General features: G+C 38.1%; 1 protein-coding gene across 10 annotated transcripts in view; it reads right to left on the bottom strand.

Annotated features, from left to right (window-relative positions):
• Positions 1-275: 275 nt before the first annotated feature.
• The window catches only part of LOC114276496 (leucine-rich repeat receptor protein kinase HPCA1), a 33,197-nt gene continuing 11,131 nt past the window's right edge, over positions 276-22,341 (bottom strand). For 5 of the 10 annotated variants that reach the window (XM_082868544.1, XM_082868545.1, XM_082868546.1 and 2 more), the window contains 13 exons: positions 21,033-21,194; positions 20,788-20,862; positions 20,188-20,259; positions 19,834-19,902; positions 19,576-19,650; positions 13,439-13,510; positions 13,139-13,273; positions 12,369-12,835; positions 12,062-12,214; positions 11,832-11,968; positions 10,026-10,287; positions 8,959-9,194; positions 276-995 (listed from right to left, as the gene is read on the bottom strand). In XM_082868544.1, the coding sequence (XP_082724670.1) occupies positions 555-995; positions 8,959-9,194; positions 10,026-10,287; positions 11,832-11,968; positions 12,062-12,214; positions 12,369-12,835; positions 13,139-13,273; positions 13,439-13,510; positions 19,576-19,650; positions 19,834-19,902; positions 20,188-20,259; positions 20,788-20,862; positions 21,033-21,194 (2,356 nt within the window). In that variant the 3' untranslated portion in view covers positions 276-554. Of the gene's footprint in view, positions 996-8,958; positions 9,195-10,025; positions 10,288-11,831; positions 11,969-12,061; positions 12,215-12,368; positions 12,836-13,138; positions 13,274-13,438; positions 13,511-19,575; positions 19,651-19,833; positions 19,903-20,187; positions 20,260-20,787; positions 20,863-21,032; positions 21,195-21,438; positions 21,551-22,341 lie in introns of those variants that run through there. The other 5 variants (XM_028218420.2, XM_028218480.2, XM_082868547.1 and 2 more) reach the window with 2 other exon arrangements.

Below are 22,341 nucleotides of genomic sequence, written 5' to 3'. Positions count from 1 at the left end.
AAGATTACAAATGTTACAACTAACGGCATATGATACACCTAATTTATAATGACACATAATTTATAACCATATCCATGTCTGAAAGAAAAAAGCAATATTATCATCATGCAAACTAACAAACATTTCCAGCAAACTTACAACCAAGAAGGACATGGGTGAGAATCCAAGCCTCTCTTGAAATCTACCAATTGTTACATATATAGAATTCTCATCAGAATGAATCAGTAAATCACATTTTCTTTTCTCAATACAGCAGAAAATTGAGGGATAATTGCTTAGAACAGAAAATAGTAGCTTATTTATAGAAAAAACACAAGACTTAGCTTGCTATACACACAATTTGTACGTCAGTATTTTCATTTCGTTTCACTTTTCCCTTCGTCCCTTCTTTAGTCTACTAGACAAGCAACACACCTAAGACCGTCCAACAAAAGAAAGAAAAGCCAATAATTCATTACAATACATAGTTTGGTTCTTCCCACATGGTACAAACATCACAAAGCTCACATGTTCTACACGAAAATGCTTAATAAGACTTACTGCGGCACTAACTTTTAACGTGCCAAGGCCCTGCCATAAATAATGAGGCTTTCTTCGCTATAAGGATGGTTGCTAATCCCTTCAAAACCAACTGAAGTGGACACCGTGTCAACATTAAGCTTCCAACCGGCAATTTGCATGATGTTCTCAATCTCTTTTACTACCTCACCCATTGTAGGCCTCCCCGCTCCTTCTTCGACACACCTCATTGCCAAATCCACAAATTTCTCTAAGCCTGTCAGTGCGGTGCCCAAAATGTTTGGATCGAGAATCTCATGAAGATCGTATAGATCCTTTGCCTTGTCCATTTTTTGCCCCACCTCTCTTACAATGTATTTGCCTTTCTCAATCGGCTGTTTCGCAGTTATCAGCTCAATCATTAGCACTCCAAAGGCATAAACGTCACTCTTCTCAGTCAACTGCTGGGTCATGCAATATTCAGGATCCAAGTAGCCCTACACCAATAAAAAAAATTCTGCTTTTTAATCCAAAATACTAAACAATATCATGGATTTTCAAAGAACTCAAACTATTATCCTCCGAGGTCCACTCCATAAATTTGTTTAAGATAATTTTTTTTTTTTTTTGAATCAAAGATAAAAGGGAAAATATCAATAAAATGGGAAGTAGAAAAAGTAATTGCAAATTCATGAAAGTACAACTCATTTGCACAATCTAGTGCATTAATCACTTGTACTTTCATAAATTTACAATTATTTTTCAAACTTTCCATTTTTTTGATATTTTTCCCAAGGTAAAATGACGTTCATCCCTTTTTACAATAGCAAGAAGAGGAAGAAAGGCCACATCCTGAAAAATACTCTCAATAATATGACTCCAAACTAAGAACCCTAAATGAGTTAGGAAAACAAATCCTATTAGTATTTGGAAATTAAATCAATACTCACTTAGTCCCTAACTAAATAATAATAATAATAGAAAGCTACCAATTACATTTATTGTACCAAAAAGAGTTCAGACCCACAGGTTTCACCCTGGTTTCTGATAAGTGCTTGAATGTTTACATTTAAGCCCCCCTAAAGTGCATTGTTAAGTCTTCAATCCTAGTTATTTGATGTATTCTAATGCATTTTTTATTTTTATTTTTGTAGGTGTTTGAGCTCATGATGCTAAGATGCTATTAATTTGGAGATTTTGAAAGTTTGATGGAACATACAATTGAAGCCCAAATCAAGCCGAAGAAATGAATTTTAGAAAGTTCAAAAGAGAGAACAAGTTTCCCTTTTTGTGCTTGAGCACAAAGTCTGAGTGCTAGAGCACTTACATTGCTGAAGAGAAAAAGATTTAGCGTCCATGTGATCGGATGCGACGTGCTCAAGCACAACCTGTTATGCATTTTATTATTTTTAGGTTTGTTTTTAGCACATATAAAAAGTGAAGCTAGTAGTTTCTTTTGAAAGGGGAGGATTTTGGGGCCTCAAGTATTGGAGAGGCATAACAGAGAAGAAAGAGAAAGAGATCCAGAGAGCTTTTCATGGAGATTCAATTGAAAACTTTGGATTCTTCTACCATGAGTGGCTAGACTTTCCATCTTAGGGTTTGATGAAACCCCAATCAAGTAATTAAGGGTTTGTATTTTCAGCATAGATTTGATTTATTATGATGATGATTGTATAACATTTACAGATTTTCAGTGCAAACAAGTTCTTTATTCAAATTCGTATGTATTTAAATTTTGTGATTTTAAATACATAGTTATATAATGATATTTCTTTGCATTTATAGAAATCATTGAATGAGTCATACCTAGGGATTAGCATACCTATGACCGTAGTTTAGCATAGGCGCTTTGTGCCAACCGATGATGATTCACGCCCGTGATTTGAATGTATGAATATTCTTGAAGATGTTATTTGAGCTTGTAGACAAAATACAACATTATCATCATAAGAGTGATCTAGTTGGATAGTTGTCTGGTGGGGAGGGTGGGTGCTTCAGGGGAGAAGGGGATGGAGGTGTCGTATCTGACAGAGTGGGCAAATCGTGCGTGGAAGATTAATGGGGGAGTACCGGTGATGTTGATTGGTGGACAATTTGTGTTGCTCGCCTTTCCGTCGAGGGCTAACCCTTCTTAAATCCTCGCCGGCCAGCGTGTGGTGGAAGGTAGACCTCTACTACTTGAATGGTAGTCACCAATGGCTTAGTTGAAAAGCCCAGCCCACACTTCTCCTCAAAACCCAAGTTTTAAGGAGAGGGAAACTAGAGCCTTAAAACTAGCACAGATGGGGCAACTCCAAGCGATGTGAGACACATTCCAACACACCCTCCTGGACCACAACACACACTAGCTGGACAAATAGGTCACTAGTCACAGGCCCAACCAAGCTCTAATACCAAGTTGAAAAGCCCAACCCACACTTCTTAAAACTCTGGTTTTAAGGAGAGGGAAACTAGAGCCTTATAACTAGCACAGATGTGGCAATTCCAAGTGATGTAGGACACATTCCAACAGGCTTTGTGTGTACAAAGTAAACATGCCTCATCATCTCAGAGTCACTGGGTACAAGTGTTGGGTCTTCCAGTACATCTTCGTGGAGAGCAAGTTTTTCAGGTGATCGACGATCATTGCGGTGGCTTTCTAGAGGTTGACGATGAGTCTCTGGCTGTGGAGACGCTCGGTGGTGTTCGCATAAGGGTTTGAGGTTCAAAGAGAGGTGCTTCGGCGAAGGTATGTGTTCAGTGGGGGCAATGGCACTACCTTTTACTTGTTTGGTCAATGGTAGGCCCGGTGGTGGAGTCATGGGAGTCGTCAGAGTTAGATTCTCATCGGCAACCATGGATGGTAACTCTTGATTCGTGGCACAATGAGTACCAAATTACATGACGTGATTTGAGGACAAAGGATCTCCGTTTCCATGGTGGACGAGTTGGTCAAACCCAAGTTTGGAGGCCCAATGGTGTTGAGCCCAAAGGGATGGGTTCGAATTTTCCAAAGTAGAGACACATGGGCCAAGTAATGGATAGTGGGCCAGCTTTTTGTGACTCAGGCCCTTCGTCGAGTGGGCCTAAGGCAGCTAATGGGCTTAATTCCCCCCAGTGGCTTAGGTTTTCAGTAGGTTGCATCAAGGTTTGAATCCAACTTTCACGGGTCAGGTCGATTCGCAAGATGACTTCTGTAGGTTAAGTGCAGATGCGAATCAACCTATTATGGTTCAAGATGAGTCAGTAGAGGGGGACAATTGGCATCGAGGGTTAGAGACGAAGTCTGGGCTGGAGTTGGTGGTTCGCCGAGATGCCGTTGACAAGGTTTCAAGTCAAGGCTAGTGTTGGATGATGATGGGGCTAATTCTTAATCAGAGAGCTCAGCTTTTGAAGAGGGAGAGGTTCATACAGAGGCAGAGGAGCATGGAGGTTTTTCGTGGGCTGATAGAGGTGGCCAGGGCGACGACAGTGGTGGAAAGATGATGTCGACGGTGTTGCAACCCCTAGCTATGGAGGATGGTCTGCTGAAAGAGTTTCAGGGGCAGACTCACACTGTGCTGGATGATACTGATGGGTTGGATGGAAATGAGGTGTCGTCAGCTGAGGCAATGTCGGAGTGGGTGCTACAACGCATTAATGAAGTTAGTTAGTGTTTGGGTCTGTCTTTTGAAGGTCATGAAGATGAGGCTTTGTGGTTGTTTTCGGCAATGGAGGCATCATGACAGCAAGGCACTCCTAGTAAGGGGATGGTTACGCCTTTTGTATCTCGGCGTAAAGGGAATCAAGAGCTTAGGAATTTAGAATGCACTGTTAATTATGATCATGGAGTGAAGAATGCGGAATGGGGTTTCAAAACAAACCGTGGGGGACCACTTTTGTTGAAATGAAGTTAAAAATTCTATCTTGGAATGCGCAGAGTTTAAATGACAAGGACAAGAGGGTTGCGGTGAGGGTGCTGTTGCGAAATGCGAAGGCTAATGTGGTGTGTTTACAGGAAACAAATATGGAGGTGTTGGGGGTGGACATGGTACGGGAAGTGCGGGGGGGAGACATATATGCCGACGATGGGTATGGCAGGTGGGGTTCTTATTTGTTGGGACAAGAGGGTGGCGGTTAGAGAGGAGGAGGAGGAGGATGTAAGGGGTTCTTCTGTGTCTTGCTTGTTTCGGTGTGTGGAGGAGAACTTTCGTTGGGGTTTTACTGGGGTGTATGGTCCAGTGCAAAATTTAAAATGGAAAATGTTCCTAGAGGAGTTGGAGAATGTCTCGTTTCAATGGGATGTCCCATAGTGCATGGGAGCTGATTTTAATGTTGTTAGGTGGCCGACGGAGAAGGTGGGGAATACTTGAGTCTTGGGCTCAATGCGGGCCTTCTGTTCTTTCATAGATAATATGCAGCTGATTGATTTACCTCTCCAAAAGGGAAGCTTCACTTGGTCGAATGGGCAAAATTTGTCTAGAATAGACCAATTTCTGATTACCGGGGAGTGGGAGGAGCATTTCTCGGAGGTTGTTCAGATTCGTCTTCCTCGGCCACTATCTGACCATTGGCCCATTTTGCTTGATAGTGGGGGGATTCGTTGCAGTCCGGCGCCGTTTTTTTTTTTTTTTTGGAGAATATGTGGTTGCAAACGGAGGACTTTTTAGAGTTGGTTTGTGAATGGTGGAGTAGTTATGGGATTACTGGATCACCTAGCTGTGTGTTGGCTTATAAATTGAAATTGCTTAAAGGAGATTTGAAAAAATTGAATAAGGAGGTATTTGGTCGGATAAAGGCCCAAAAGGCAGAGATGGTGTCTTTACTTCAAGCTTTGGATGAATTAGAGGCACACGGGGGACTATCTGGTGAGGATGTTGTTAGGAAGGAGGCGGCTACACAGGATTTTGTTCGTATTTCCTGCACAGAGGAGGTTTGTTTTAGACAGAAATCTCGTTGTTTGTGGTTTAAGGATGGAGACCAGAATACGAAATTTTTTCATCGGATAGCCAATGCACACCGTCAGGTTGATCAGATTAGCCAGATGCTGGTGGAGGGTCAAGTGCTATGTACAGATGCAGAGATTAGGGAAGTGGTTGTGGGATTTTATCAATATTTGTTCCGACCCCAAGAGGGGACATGGCATCCAAGTTTGGATGGGATTCATTTTGATATGATATTGGGAGAGGATAAGGTGATGTCAGAACGAGCTTTTACAGAGGAGGAGGTAGCTGGTCTTTGAGGGCCATGAGTAGGGATAAAGCCCCAGGACCGGATGGTTTCACTATGACATTCTTCCAGCACTGTTGGAGCGTGGTTAAAGGAGATGTAATGGTGGCATTGGAGGCTTTCTTGTGGCTGGGCAATTTGAGAATAGTTTTAATGCGACTTTTCTAGCTTTGATTCCTAAGGAAGAGGGGGGGGGGGGCTAAGGATGTTCATGACTTTAGGCTAATTAGTTTGTTGGGGAGTGTGTATAAATTATTGGCTAAAGCGTTGGCGAATAGGCTTAAAGGAGTTTTACAAGATGTGTTTGAATCTCAAAATGCATTTTTGGGGGGTAGACAGATTTTGGATGCAATTATGGTTGCCAATAAGTGTGGATTCTCGAACTCATTAGGGTTGCCTTGATTTGATTTGTAAGTTGGACATTGAGAAGGCATATGACAACGTCAGTTGGGCGTTTCTACGATATGTGTTGGATCGTATGGGATTTGGGGAGACTTGGTGCCAATGGATCATGTTCTATGTTTCGACTGTGCGGATGTCTGTTTTGGTCAATGGGACTCCAGCGGGTTTTTTCCGACGTATCGTGGTCTTCGACAAGGGGATCCTTTGTTGCCTTTGTTATTTATTTTGGTGATGGAGGCATTGAGCAAATTGTTGGCTGGAGCAGTGCATGAAGGTTTGTTGGAAGGTTTTGTTGTGGGATCTTTGTCTGGGACTCCTATTGGTGTATCTCATTTATTATATGCGGATGATACTTTGATTTTCTGCGGTGCTGAAGTAGAGCAGGTGGGATATTTGAGATGTGTTTTGCTTTGCTTTGAGGTGGTGTCGGGCCTCTGGGTTAACTTGAGGAAATCAGAGCTCATTCCGGTTGGGAAGGTTGATAGGTTGCCAGTTTTAGCAGCGGTCTTGGAATGCAATGTTTCGGTTTTGCTTGGGTTGTATTTGGGACTGCCGCTAGGGGCATCGTTTAAGGTGACGAGGGTGTGGGATGGAGTGGTGGAGCATGTGCAATGGCATCTAGCGGGATGGAAGAGGCAATATCTTTTTAAAGGTGGAAGGTTGACTGTGATCAAGAGTGCAGCATTCCGACATACTTCATGTTTGTACACGTTATTCCAGTGTCGGTGGGGCGACGGTTGGAGAAGCTTCAAAGGGATTTTTTGTAGGGTAGTGGAGGGGATGAGTTTAGGTATCATTTGATGGATTTGGGCCAAATCTATCAATCTAAAAGTGTTTGGTGACTTTTAATATAGCCTTGTTGGGAAAGTGGTTGTGCCGTTTTGCCTCGGAACAAGATAGGTTATGGTGAAAGGTGGTGGCTTCAAAGTATGGGGCGGGAAGGGGGGATTGGGTTTTTGGGGATGTGACTGGTACTCATGGGGATTTGGTTGGGAAGGGTGGAGTTCTGGAATTGGGTAGGATTTCGGGTGGGTGATGGGCGGAAGGTGCAGTTCTGGAAGGACAAGTGGTGTGGTGGGGTTTTATTGGAGGACCGCTATCCTTTGATTTTCAATATTGCGGTTGATCGGGAGGCAATGGTGGCATCTTATATGGGGGAAGGAGGTGTGGTCGTTTGGGATGTTCAACTTCAGCAATAGGTGCAAGATTGGGAAGCTACTCAGTTGGTGGAGATGTGGGGATTTTTGTATGGGTTGGAGATTACTAGAGTGGGGCAAGATGTTATGGTGTGGAATGGTGCGGGCGCAAAGGAGTGGTTTTTAGATTCTTCATTTTATTGGGTTTTCGTGAGGGAAGTGGAAGGCCTTTTCCTTAAAAGAGTATTTGGGTGCTGGGTGTTCCGTCTAAGATGGTTTTTTCATGAGGACAGCAGCCTTAGGGTGGAATCTCACGTTGGATAACTTGATGCGGCGTGGGCACGTTTTAGTGAATCAGTACTGTATGTGTTGTGCAAATGCGGAGTCGGTGGATCATTTGTTTCTTTATTGTTCAATGGCTTTGCGATTATGGGGTTTTATTTGTTCGCTCTTTGGGATTGTTTAGGTTCAACCAAAGGGGTGTTGAATATGCTTTGGAGCTTGCAGGGTGTTCGGATTGGACGTCGGCGCAGATGGGTGTGGGTGTTGGCTCCGTTTTGCTTGACGTGGCTTGTTTGGTTGGAGTAGAATAGGCGAACCTTTCAAGAGGTTTATCATGGTGCTTCTTGGTTAGAGTGTTGTCTTTTGGTAGGTTTGTATAGTTGGATGGAGAGGAAGGTTAATCCGGATATATTTGTTTTCTTAGATTTTTTGGATGATGTAATTGGTTAGGGTTTGTTTTGTCCGTATGTGGGGTTGTCTTTTTGTATTCTTTGCATCATCTTGATACTTTCTTCGTAATATTTGTTTATTTATCAAAAAAAAAAAATCCTAGTTAGGAGATTGGTAGTGAATTTAATAACCTTGAGATTCTCACTTGCATATCTCAACTCAATTTATATTGCTTTTGTTTAGTTTTAGTTTTTAATTAATTTAGTCATCACCATTTGAGCAATCCTTCTTGAATTAATTTAGGAATTATTCTGAAATTAATGTACACTTGGCCTCTTTGTCCCCGTTGGAATGATATTTGGTCTTAACTGCTATTTTAAGGAATAGTAGTTTCTACTTGGTTTTTAATATTTATTTTTGGTGGGAAAAACGACCCATCAATTTCCAAATTTGATAGTGGCCTTGTAGCCAATCAAGGGCTAAGTTATGTAGATAGCAGATGGTAGGTCTTACAAAATTTATGAAATGGTGTTACCTCCAGCACATAGTAAGGGATTGGGCTGATAAAAAAGTAAAAAAATGTTCCAAGTCATAATGCACAATATCTTTCCATACTAAAGTTCTTAATGAAAAAAATCCCCATTCTCCAATGTCCTAGAGCTACTTTTTCTTCAAGATATTCTTCCATGTGATTTCTTCTTTTCCATTTTTTTCTACCTCAACCAGCTATTAAAAATAAATAAATATATATATATACATATATATAGGGGCGTTTAAAAAGAAATGGCTGTTAATGGGAAAAAATTACATGCTTTAATTTTTGTTTTCATTGAAACACAATAGGGGGCTTTAATTTATTTGATTTGGTTCTTCGTTTACCAATGGGATATGACTAGTTGAGACCAGCTTCATGAGAATCTCTCATAACTGAGAACTGACAACTTCAAGAACAGATAGATTTTAACTATGACTAAGATGCTTTGAAAATCTTTATCCAACTTCTAATTGATAGTAATTTTCTGTTCTTTCAAAATTAGGGTTTAGAAGGAAATTTACTGACCATTGTCCCCTTGACTTGAGTGGTAATATGACAATTTTCGCTGTAAAGAAGACTCTTGGACAGACCAAAATCAGAAACTTTTGCATTCAGGTATTCATCCAGCAAGATATTGTTGGATTTGATGTCCCTATGTATGATCGGAGGGTTGGCGAGTTCATGCAGATATTGCAAACCACTTGCTGCACCAAGGGCTATTTGAAGCCGCTTCATCCAATCCAGCCTGATTCCAGACTTCCCTGTACATGTAATATGCACTTTAGTTATTACTTGTCAGTTGAATGCACATATTCCAAAAAAACATAGGGGTGGGTCTATTAGTGCAGCTAACTCTGGGGATCCCTTTTATAATATATTTTTTCCCTTTGCTTTTGCTAGGGGAGATATCTGAAACATTCAAGTTTCAACTGAGATTTGAGAAAGATGAGGCTACAGCTTGGGGCTAACGTGTGATCCGCTCAAGGACCTATGGTTTAGGTAAATATCTAATCGTTCCCCGACTAGAGAAGTCATTTTTGAAGGAGAAACTATGCGTCTTTGGGATTAGCATTTCTTTTCCATTTTCAACGATAGTGAATCCCATATTCTACTCTTTCCTGATTTTCTTTTACTGCTTTTTCAGCTACATACAACTCAGGTAAGGTATTTTGCTTGTACAAAGTGTGATGATGAACATGAATACTTGCACACAAAAAATTGTCATTATATTAATGGTAGATTACACTGACCACCCTTAAGTTTGGAGAAAACACAGAGAGTTCCACAACCGATCTCCCTTTTTGTAAGGCTAAAATGATAGAACTAATGCAAATGATGTGAAGACTCAAGGATAAACAAGAAAAAATATACATTTCAATGTAAAAGAAACGACATCATTTTTCCATCCTTATGACTAACGAATTATTGATGAAAAGGGGCCTAAATGTTATGTGAATTAAAACTTTAAGGGAACCCAATATAATTATGCCAAAATTGTGGGGCTTGCTGTATTTTCTCTGAACCCCAACAGAGGTCAATGTAATTTACCCTTATATTAATAATAAAGTAAACAACTGATGCACAAGAAGTACCATCAGTATCTATATTGGTGGAGAAGATAAGGAAACAAGTACCAGAAAGACTGTCCTTTAGTGTACCATTTGCAATATACTCATACACCAACACCTGTTCACCTTGCTCGAAACAGTAACCCACAAGGCTGACAACGTTCTTATGATGAACCCTAGACAGAAGCTCAAGCTCACTTTTGAATTCAAGACCACCTTGCATAGATCCTTGTTTAGCCCTTTTGATGGCAACCAGTTGCCCAGTGGGAAGAGTTCCTCTATATACCTGTAAATTGAATTGAAAACTGTGAATATGCAAGTTACACAGCACCAAGGAATACTTTGCAAAAAGAATATTCCAAGATGGATGAGAAACTTGTTACAAAAATTTATAAAATGGGTGAATAATGCTCAAAATAAAAACTAGGGCAAAATTCACTTTACCCTTCCATGGTTTTGGCTCAGAGCACTTCACCCCTATGGTTCAAATATAGGCAAAGATCCCTCTTATGTTTTGGACTAAAGTGCAAAACTAACTCTGTTAACAACAGTGGCAAAATTACCTTAGTACCCTTATGTATATTCTCTTTCTCTCTTCTCAAATACAAATAATTTCCTATCTTAATCACATGTTTAACAAATTAAACCAAATATTAACCCAACACCCTAATTCAATAATCTAATTTTAACTTTTAACCCAATTTATTATTTAATAACATTTTTACCAGATGGGAGTGAGAAGGAAGGGGGCTGGGAGGAGTAATGGGGGTCGCGGTAAGGGAAAAGGGGGTCGTCAGAGATGGTTGGGGAGGAGGATGGGATGGCAGGGTGGCAGGGTTGTGGAGAGAGGGCGTGCTGGAGGGGCTGAAGAAGAGTAGATGGATGCCGGCATGGGTTGGGTAGGGGAAAGGGGGGGTCGCAATGAGGGGAGAAGGGATTGTGGGAGGTGGTTAGAGAGGAAGATGGAACCGCAGGGTGGCTGGACTAGGGAAGCGATGGCAGCAGGAGGGGGCTAGGAGGGGGAGACAAGATGATAGCAGGGGCTGGGGAGGGCAAAGGAAGTGGTGGCGAGGCTAGGGAAAGAAGAGGAGTTGCAGGAGGGGGCAGAGGAGGGTGGCCTGAGGTTGTTGATGGTGGAGGGACAATTACGGTTAGGGTTTAATTTGGGGAAGAAGATAAAGATGAGGGAAGTTGGTCATTTGATTCAATTTCTGAATTTGACTTCTGATATTTCCACTGCCCACTCTCAATTTGGGCAATGCACCTTCCGTTATTTTTAACGGAAAAACTAACTGTGGCACTTTAGTTCAAAACCAGAATAGGGCTCTTTGCCTATATTTGAATCTTAAGGGGTGAAGTAGTGTGAGGAGAAACAACAAAGGATAAAGTGAATTTTGCCCTACAAAGTAAAGCAACATGTATTGGAAAGAAAAAATATATTGTTGTTTTATAGAATTTTCAGAACAAGTCTGCAAGTACACAAACGTTTAGTAATTAATAGATTTATCAATGATATGCCTCGATAGTTCATACATTTTCAAAGATCAGTCACCTACTTTTCATTATAAATAACTAAATAAAAAAGGAACTGCATACAATTCTACTCTAAAAAAACATTCAGAGACTTCTATCACAGTGCTGTAGAAATGTACATAATCTACATCAATGTACAAATGTCTTTCCCTTGTAAGCTACAAGGATGAAAGCATATCTCCATTGGGGATGGAGTTGGGTAAGGTGAAATGTCCAAAACTTGGTCTGTAACTATGGAGACTAGTAATATATGAGGTATGTTGTACCAAGACAAGGAAAAAGAATATAAAAGTTAACCTTTCCATAGCCACCAGATCCAATACAGTTGGCTTCTGAGAAAGTGTTTGTGTATTTCTTAAGCTCTTCAAATGAGAAACACCTAGCTCCTTTTAACTGAGGAACACCACCATTGCTTTTATTTGAGTCCCAAGAAGCTGCATTGGTATGACATCAAAGCAACAACTAAAACCCAAGGACAGGATATGATAACCAGGAAATAAATTGTCAAGATTAACTCCTAATTTTACCAAAAGGATTGTTCTGCTTATCAGAAATTTCAGCTCTTCTCTTTTGATGAAAAGCATAAATTCCGGCAAGGAGGGACAATATCACAAGCAAAGAACAACCAACTGCTGCTCCAATAATGACCCTACTCAATGACTTGTTAGTGCCTGTAGATCCTTTTGCATGTGTGTGTGAGAGAGAGAGAGAGAGAGAGAGATTAGAATGAGAAATCACATAGATATACTTTTTTATCAGTAAAAAAAAGACATTGATGTAAGTATGTCTCTTTTTTCACTCTCTCTCTCTCTCTCACATGTATATGCTTTATACCTGCAAAATACACATATTGATCGGCAATGAAACTTAAGGGTCCAAAAGTCTTATCAGAATAGGGAGTTGTTAGGTTGTGCAGCACAAGCCCAATTCCAGAAATTCCTGTTCGATTGAAACGGTCTACACCATATGGGAACATTTTTAACCTTAGCACGGGGGAATATGAATTTTTACTCAGAGAAACTGAATCCACAGGGAGTTGATGGGAACGAAAAGAACTCATCAGATAATTCTCGAGAGACATGTAGATACTCGAGTTTTCTTGATCAAAGGCAGGAGCTGCCAAGATTAGGGAACCCATATATGGAAGAGCACATCTACAGCTGGGGCTGCATATTTGATCTGATTTGCAGGTAACGGGCACACAATTATTTGGTTGTGTTGAATATGAGAAATTAGACTGTTGAATGCTGCAGTATGGTTTTATCCCTTGTTTTCCCTCACAAACTGGATTTCCTACAAGTCTACAGAAAATAATAGAAAGTACACCAATGAGGTTATAAAATGAAAAAAGCAAAGAACAGCAAATAGATTACAGCTGTGTTTGGATCATAAATTTGAGCAAGGATTCGGAAAGGGAAAAGAAAATGTGAATGAAATATAAGCTAAATTTTTTCTTCATTTCCTTGCTTTTTCCTTTCCTTTTCCAAATCCTCACCCAAATCCATGATCCCAACACACAGGCATATAACTTCCAGAAAAGGAACTAATTTAGTTATTTGACACCATCTTACTGATAGAATGGCCAAAACTGTCTTACTACTTACATTAACTCAGACTTAAATCGCATTCCCGGCACAAAGTCAATTATGGAATTGTTCTGCAAATCAATAAGTTGCAGTTGGTCACTACAGCTGGGCCCGGTATCCAAAGTGCCATTAAGGCGGTTGTTCCTCAATACACTGACATGACATGCCAAAGGAAATTGATTTGATTATAGTGGGCATGATGTAAGATATACAACTCAGAATCAATAATGTTAGAACCCACGGAGGTTACATTTTTTATTACTTTTGATTCTAGATGATTATATGAAATGCAATATATAAGATTAAACTAATACTCACACTCTCATTAACAGTGGAAGGTTGAAGAAGGCAACTGGAATTTGACCTTGAAGTCCTGTGTTTTCCATCACTCTGCAAGTACAATGTTAGCTGAAACATAATTGTAGTGCTTTGAACCTTCTCATTTTAGCTGAAGCTCTTTGTAAAATTGCAAGCACAAAATTGAAAGATTGATGCCTACATCAATTTTACCTCAAAATTTTAGGTAGCTGACATCAACAAAGAAAATAAGTGAGTTCATTTTTCAAACTTCTCTCACAAAATCCTAGAAACTTGACTCACCCAAAAAATAAAAAACAGAAGAGAATGAGAAATACTATAAATTTAGTCTTTGTACAATATCAAGCTAAGAAGCATGAACACTTCTAAGAAGGTGGCATGCCCATGTCGTGTTTGTGTCAGACAACAACACTCATTGGACAATTCCCAACATGTGTCCAACACTCGTCAAAACGTGTTCTATTTTCTAAAAAGTTTTTTAGGTCTGGACCCTCGGAGGACACACGTTTCCACGGATTAGACATACATGAAATTAATTATAAGTTTGAACTAAATAACTTAGGATACAATAATAAAAGAAAAAAGACAATGTAAATTTATAGAATGTGTTATATTACATTTTTTTATTATTTTTGAATGATATATTTATATATGACATATAATAAATATATATTTTGTGCATACCTCACATGTGTCGTGTCCTAATTTTCTTGAAAATTGGCGTGTCTGTGTGTCCGTGTCGTATCTGTGTCATGTGTCCGTGTCGGTGCTTCTTAATGAGTTGGTGCACAACCTGTATTCGATTAGGGGCAGAGGTGTTTTGACTAGAAGATAGCAGGTGCATGATTTGTGATCCTTCTGTGAGCTGTGCATCAGTGGAAGTTTTCTAGTTGTTTTCAGTTATTTGTTTCAGCACTGTTACTAGTTGTTTTCTATCTCTTGGTTGATTTCTCCTCAACCTTCGTTTTCGGTTGGTGCTGCAAATGATTGGACATGTCCTGTTGTGCCCACCTAGTTGGGATAACTTGATTATGCTGTGATGCTTATGGCACTACCCTTTGATCTTTGTATCCTCTTTATTGATGTATGATGTAAGGTTATCCTTGATTCTTATCAACAAAGATTCATTTTGCTGATCAAAAAAAAAAAAGTGTTATGTCATGTTAGAAGTCATACCAACTCCAGCTCAACTCAACAAACCTTTGTTCCAATTACTTGGGGTTAGCTACATGAATCAATTTCCACTAGTTGGCACTATTTAAAGTCATATCATCAGTTAAGTTCATGGAAATCACCCTTCCTTATAATTGAAAAGCCCAACCCACACTTCTCTTAAAAACCCAGGTATTAAGGAGAGGGAAATTAAAACCTTATAACTAACACAGATGGAGCAACTTTAGGCGATGTGGGACACATTTCAACACACACTTCTGGACCACAACACACACTAGCTGGACAAACGGCCCACCAGTCACAGGCCCAACCAAGCTTTAATACCAAATTGAAAAGCCCAGCCCACACTTCTCCTTAAAATTCAGGTATTAAAGAGAGGGAAATTAGAGCCTTATAACTAGCACAGATGGGACAACTCCAAGCGATGTAGTCCAAGCGATGTAGGGCACATTCCAACATGAGTTGAAAAGCCCAACCCACACTTCTCCTTAAAACCCAAGTATTAAGGAGAGGGAAATTAGAACCTTATAACTAGCACAGATGGGGCAACTCCAAACAATGTGAGACACATTCCAACACATTCTCCGGGACCACAACACACACTAGCTGGACAAATAGTCCACTAGTCACAGGCCCAACCAAACTCTGATACCAAGTTGAAAAACCTAACCCACACTTCTCCTTAAAACGCAGGTATTAAGGAGAGGGAAATTAGAACCATATAACTAGCACAGAAGGGGCAACTCCAGGCGATGTGGGACACATTCCAACACTTATCACCTCAACACATGTTCTCCTTGCCTTTTTTTTTTAAGACAATGTTGCACAACTTGGAGAAAGGGAAAAGGCAAAAACATTCTTCATGTTCTCTATTGTATTCACCATCATAGTTGTCAAATCATAAATTGAATCATGAATCGAAATGACCTTGTATCGAATCTCGAATCGAATCAAATTGTGAACCGTAAAGATTCAGTCACTTTTCCTAAATTACTTAGAAAAATATGTCTACACACTTGGTTGTTAAATATATCTTATAAATATAAAATGTTTAGACTTAAATAAATGAAAATGTTATTTTGAATAATGATTGCACAGTCTACTAGGTAAGAAATTAACAATAGTTCCTATGTAAGATCACTATCTTATCTTTTTCTTTTTATAAATATTGCTTCTCAATCATTCTTAATAAAGAAAAGTAAATAAAGACAAATTCTCGATTTTCAAGTAACAATAACGTAGCAACGATGTTGATATTTCATAAACATATATACATTTACAAATAACAATGAGCCAATACTAAAGAACTTGCAGAACCATTAGGTTTAACAGTCCTCATACATGTAATATTGAAGTATATTTCTTTTAATATAATAGCAATAGATAATTTATATTTCAAGTGACTTTATCCATAAACATCTTTAAAATATACATTATGATTTCTTTTTAAGAAAAAAAATGAGAAAAAATGTTAAAAAAATTTTGGGTCTGACTCAATCTAATTGGATCCTATTAAAAACTATCGGATCTCCAAAAGAACAACAAATCATGTATATTTATTGGTGATGAAAATCATGGAAAGAAGAAAAAGAGAAAATCTAGAATTTCACAATAAGCACATTTAGGGTATCAAGAATTAAAGATTTGAAATTATTTTGAGTCTTCATGTCATTATAGTAGGTTTCAGTAGTTAAGGATATTATGATAATTTCAGTTTTGCTAGACATAGGTTGTAAGGTTGCCCATGGGTTTTATTTTAGGTCAAGTTATTAAATGGGTTATTATATATGGGTTTTATTATGTCTAAAATAATCTTTAGTGGTCAAAAGTCCAAATTTCATAATTTGATATTGAAGTAGAATTAGAAGTCATTAAAGTTTTTTATTATGATTGAAGTAGTATTGGAAGTCATAGTTGGTCTAGAATATTAGTAGTTGATAAATATTTTTAGTTTCTAAATTTGAGTTATAGTCCTTGTAGAATTAGGAGAGTCTTTGGCCTATAAATAGATGTGTAATATCAATGATTCGGGCAGAGTTAATATTATGAAAATTTAAGATTGTGTTTGCGTGATTGGCCTATCCGTTGTGAGGGTGAAGCACTTCTCTCTCTTTCTCTCTCTCTCACATCTCTCTTCTTCTTCTTCTTCTATCCAGCAAGGTTACTGTTCACACCACAGTTCATAATGCTTAGAACAACCACCCAATTGCCCCTAAACACTTGTGTTTTCATTCCCAAAACCCTACCCTTTTACAAACCCTTAAACTCCTATTTTTTAAATACGTCCGCAGTCATAAAATCCCACCAAATCCAGCTTTACAAGTCTACTGTTGCTGCTGCAAATATACTTATCCCGGGCTCACTACATGTAGGAAAGTAATCCCTACGCGTCCTACATCAGCTTGGTATCAGAGCTTCAAGATCCTACCTTGGTCGTTGCCAATCTTTTGATGAAATTTCTTTTTTTTATTACAATGTTGACAAGTATTGAATTAAATTGGAAGGTTGAAGCCTCATCAACAAATTATAAAGCTCCTAAGAAAGATGTTTCGATGTTAAAGGAGGATTTCGCGATAATTAAGGAGAATCTTGTAACAATAAAGAGTGATGTGCATACTATCAAGACAACTTTGAACGGATTGAAAGCTTCTATGGAAGGATTGTTGACTGTTGTTTTACAAAAGACTAATATCCAGGAGCAAAAGGTTGATAGTGTAGAAAATTTTGAAGAAACTATGAAAGATGCTAGCATTGAGGATATTGAAGAAACGAAGGCAAAAATTAATTTGCTTACTAAAGAATGCATGAAAGATCGTCATGATCAAGGTTCAAAAGCAAAGGAAGTCAAAGAAAATGATGTGAATGCAACTGAACTTTTTGCTTTTCATAAGAAAAATGAAGTTCACATTGAGTGTATTATTCCTAATAAATTTGCTGTGGTTAATGGAGTGATAACAACATTGAACTTTCTGATTTTCTCATCATTCATTCAAAACAATCAATTTGAATGGTTGCAAATGCAAGATTCCATAATCCTTATACTTCAACATTATAAAACTCGAGGTCGAGTTTTTTCGAATGCAGGGGAGAAAGATGAAGATTATGAAAGAAGAAAAAGAACAAATCTGAAATTTCACATGAAGCACATTTAAGGGATCAAGAATTAAAGATTTCGAATTATCTTGAGTCTTCATGTCATTATAGTAGGTTGTAGTAGTTAAGGATATTATGGTAATTTCAGTTTTGCTAGACATAGGTTGTAAGCTTGCCCATGGGTTTTATATTGGGTCAAGTTATTAAATGGGATATTATATATGGGTTTTATTATGTCTAAAATAATCCTAGTGGTCAAAAGTCCAAGTTTCCTATATTGATATTGAAGTAGAATTAGAAGTCATTAAAGTTTCCTATTATGATTGAAGTAGAATTGGAAGTCATAGTTGGTCTAAAATATTAGTAGTTGGTAAATAGTTTTAGTTTCTAAATTTGAGCTATAGTCCTTATAGAATTAGGAGTGTCTTTAGCCTACAAATAGATGTGTAATCTCAATGATTCGGGCAGAGTTGATATATTTTGAAAATTTAAGATTGTGTTTGCGTGATTGGCCTCTATCCCTTGTAAGGGTGAAGCACTTTTCTCTCTCTCTCTCTCTCTCTCTCTCTCTTCTTCTTCTTCTCCTTCTTCTTCTCCTCCTTCTATCCAGCAAGGTTACTGTTCATGTCACTGTTCGCAATGCTTAAAACAACCACCCAACCACCCCTAAACACGTGTGTTTTCATTCCCAAAACCCTACCCTTTTACAAACCCTTATACTCCTAATTTTTAAATAATTCTGCAGTCATAAAATCCCACCAAATTCAGCCCTACAAGTCTACTATTACTGCTGCCAGTATACTTAACCCAGGCTCACTACTTGTAGGAAAGTAATCCTTACTCGTCCTACACCAATTGGTTATTTTCGTACTAAACACTATTACAAGTTGTATTATGTCAATTTAATTAAAAAAAAAGAGAAAAAAAATAATCAAAATATGTCGGATATGATATTTTCAAAAATTGCATGAATCGTAAAAAGTGAATCGAATCGTGAATCGATTATGAATCGTGCGATTCATTAGAGATCACTTCCAAAATAAATTCACCCATAGATTCACATCTATTTTGCGAAAATTGCAAATCGAATCATGAATCGTAAGATTCTGATAACAAAGTTCACCATATACATATAAGACTACGTGGAATATAGTAATTGTTTTTTTTAGCAACTTATGTTCTACTAGATTAGATGAACTTGAAAAGTTTATTATAAATTTAAAAAAATTTAAAAAGTTGGTTAAAAAATCTCATCTTTAGTAAACTTTTTTGGATTTTTAAATTATTATTATTTTTTAAAAAAACTTTATAGATCCTCCTAAACAAGATGGACCTAAAAAGTTTAAAAACAAAATCACTTGAGACAAAATTTATTAAAAAATGTAATTTTTTTAATTGTTGCCAAACAGAGCCTACATTGAGAGGTCTATAAGGTCATCGGCGTAGCCATGCATTGTTGTATATAATGGAGGCTATCCAAAGCACATTTTCTATAATTTTCTTAAATGAAATGCAATATGCTTGGATGAACAAGTGGCAGAGAACAAAAGATTGGTTGAAACAAGTTCATTCACACAAAATTGAGAACATTATAAGATAGTTGACTGCAATGTTTCGGTTGTCTGCAGCAAAGACCAAGGAAACACCAGTAAGGAAGGAAATATTTCAAGTTGAAGTACTTCAAAAGACAAGGAGAAGGCCAAAACACATGATTGAAGAGGCATGATAACTAATCCACTATGATGCAACAAAATATAAGGCCCTAGACGTAAATAATGGAGAAGGACCCCAATAGCATACCTCAAATAATTCAAAGAAATTCTGCTATGTTGTTTTTGTATGTGAGTGTTGAGAGAGAGAGAGAGACGTACAATGTTCCCAAAGACTGTAAGGTTTCCACCCATGGAGGAAAATCTGACTTGTCAAAAGTATTATTGCTTAAATCCCTGCAAGAAATATTTTGGTCAAAGTAGCATGTATTGAACATAATTATGAAAACGAGATGAAAGTGGGAAAAGCGCATCAGCTTCAGAAGGAGGAAAAGAAGGAATTAACAAGACATCCATTAATGAAATGCTTGAGAATCATGATGCCTTTTTTCCTAAGTCAGCAAGATTGTTAGCACTTACACGTAGTTGAGAGAATTCAAGCCAGTAAGATTGGGCAAAGGGCCAGTCAGTTGATTGTTCGACAAGAACCTGAAAGTGAAAAATCAAAAGCCTCTCATAGTTAAGACTGAAGCTGAAAACCTAATGCAGCACAAGCTAACTTCCTGGAAACGAGTATAGAAGCTATTTTTTTTTTTTTTTTTCTTTTTTTTTTTTGGCTGAGCTTAAAATGGAAAAGTTGGATAGGTCCACCAATGAGTTCCTATCCAGGCAAATGCATTGCCAACACTACATACTCAAATCAAAAAGTTTAATGGGTATTCACAGCTAGCATCTTATTATGATTTTAATTGGGTATGTGATAGAGATACTCACAATATCTCCAAAGTCTGCACTAGTCCTAGCGTTGAAGGAATCTTGCCACTGAGTTGATTGTCATTAAAAATCCTGCTCAAATTAATTCACAAGATGATAATGAAATTATTGCCCAGATTGAGTGAAACGGGCTGCCCAGAAATTAAGTCCAACATTCCTCATCATATTATAAATAAATAGAAAATAAAAAAAGAAGAGAGCACCCTTGCTGTCAACTGTTAAAAGGCAAAATTGAGAGGGACTTGTCATTATATATGAATTCATTCAAATGTATATTTAAAATATTATTCTCATAACAAATGTTGTTCTCTTTGTCACCATGAAAGCTTGTTGCTTATACTTGCCATACGGGTAAGCAAACTACATAAATGCATAACCTGTTGTTCTGTCATTCAAGTGCATACCAGAGACTCATGAATAAGGAAAATGCCCCAGACCCCCTTTCCCCCCCACCCCCACCACCCCCACTGTTTTTTGATTGGCTCAAATTTTTTATTTTTTTTTTTTAGTCTTGCTCTCACAGCCCCCCACGTGGAGCTGGGGTTGCTGGGGGTCCGCAGCACTGTTGCATGAATAAATAGCTGGTCCAAAGGAACTCACACATGTATAAGAGACATATTTGAATTGAAAAGCTGAGATGGGATTTCACCAGAGAGCTGATTGCTTCCACAATGACTGTGAATAGTATAAAGAATCTAAGGTCATTAGTGTATGGAAATAAACAACAAATAAATTTTTAGTTAGCTTAAATACAGAGAGAGAGAGAGAGAGAGAGAGAGAGAGATTTTTAGTTAGCTTAAATACAGAGAGAGAGAGAGAGAGAGAGAGAGAGATATTAGACATACAAGTGCTTTGCTTTAACCAGCTTATCCAGACCAGGTGTGCTCCCACTAGAGACAGGGATAGTTCCAGAAAGCTTATTGCCAGTCAGATCCAGCCAATAAAGATTAAAGAGGTTACCAATTGAAGGTGGAATTGGACCACTGAAGCTGTTGGAAGACAGAGACCTGCAGAATACAGAATGAAATAATTGAAATATAGGCCAAGGCATGCAACTGCACAATAAAAGGTAAGCCATACTAGAACATTCAGTACATGCAAAGTTCAGCAGAAAATTTCTGGAATCGAAACATGATGATATGAATTAAAAGATTGGAGTTTCTGATGCAAGATTTAAAGGACCAAAAAATGGTTCCATGCTCAAAATTTTCTTATCTTTTAAAAGCATGAAGAGGGAGTAAGTAGGTTCACCTAGAGAAGTCAGAGGGTGGGAGCATTTGTTCTTGAAAGGTGCAAATATTAGGATTTTATAGGAAGCCCAAATAATACATACGACCAAAATAATTTGTGGAAAGGAATATAACATTTTGCAATACTATCAAATTATCAATGGAAAATTAAAAGAATGAAAAGAATGGTATTGGCTTACCTTTGAAGGAGGTATAGCCATGTATATATAATGAATTAATATTACAAACCCATGTGAGTCAGTTGACGTCAATTAGACCAGACCGACCCAGAGAGGAACATGCTCATAGACTTTTTGAACATATCCGCTAACTGCTCAGAAAGAAGACAAATGATGGACTCACAATAGCTGTCCGAACCTTTTCTCTAATCAAATGTATATCAACCTCGATGTGCTTGGTATTCTCATGGCTACCGAATCAGAAGATAACATAATCGCAAATTTGTTGTCACAAAGCAAAGAGGAAGAAGTAGTCTCCTCAAATCCCAACTTGACCAGAATAGAGTGAAGCCATAAAATTTCACATGTTCCCTGTGTCATAGCCCGATTCTCAACATCTGCAGAGTATCTAGAAACAACTGCTTACTTCTTACTTTTCCATGATATAATATGATCACCATAGAAAGTACAGAAGCCAAAAGTGGAAACCCTATCCATTCTAGATCATGCATAGCCAGCATCAATGAAACATGAAAGCGTGGATTGAGAACCAACTATAAAGAATAATCTCAAACCTAGAGAAGTCATCAAATACCTCAAAATGAGATGAACAACATCAAGATGTTTTGTACAAAGTGCATGCATAAACTGGCTCACAATCCTAACTGCAAATGTCAGGTCAAGTCAAGTCTAGTGTTGGTCAAATAAATGAGACAGCCAACAAAACACCGATACATACCTGGGTC

The sequence above is a fragment of the Camellia sinensis genome, chromosome 5 (assembly GCF_055761805.1).
Source record: "Camellia sinensis isolate YWXY chromosome 5, ASM5576180v1, whole genome shotgun sequence".
NCBI classification, from domain to species: domain Eukaryota; kingdom Viridiplantae; phylum Streptophyta; class Magnoliopsida; order Ericales; family Theaceae; genus Camellia; species Camellia sinensis.
This window is presented reverse-complemented; position numbering and strand designations above follow the sequence as displayed.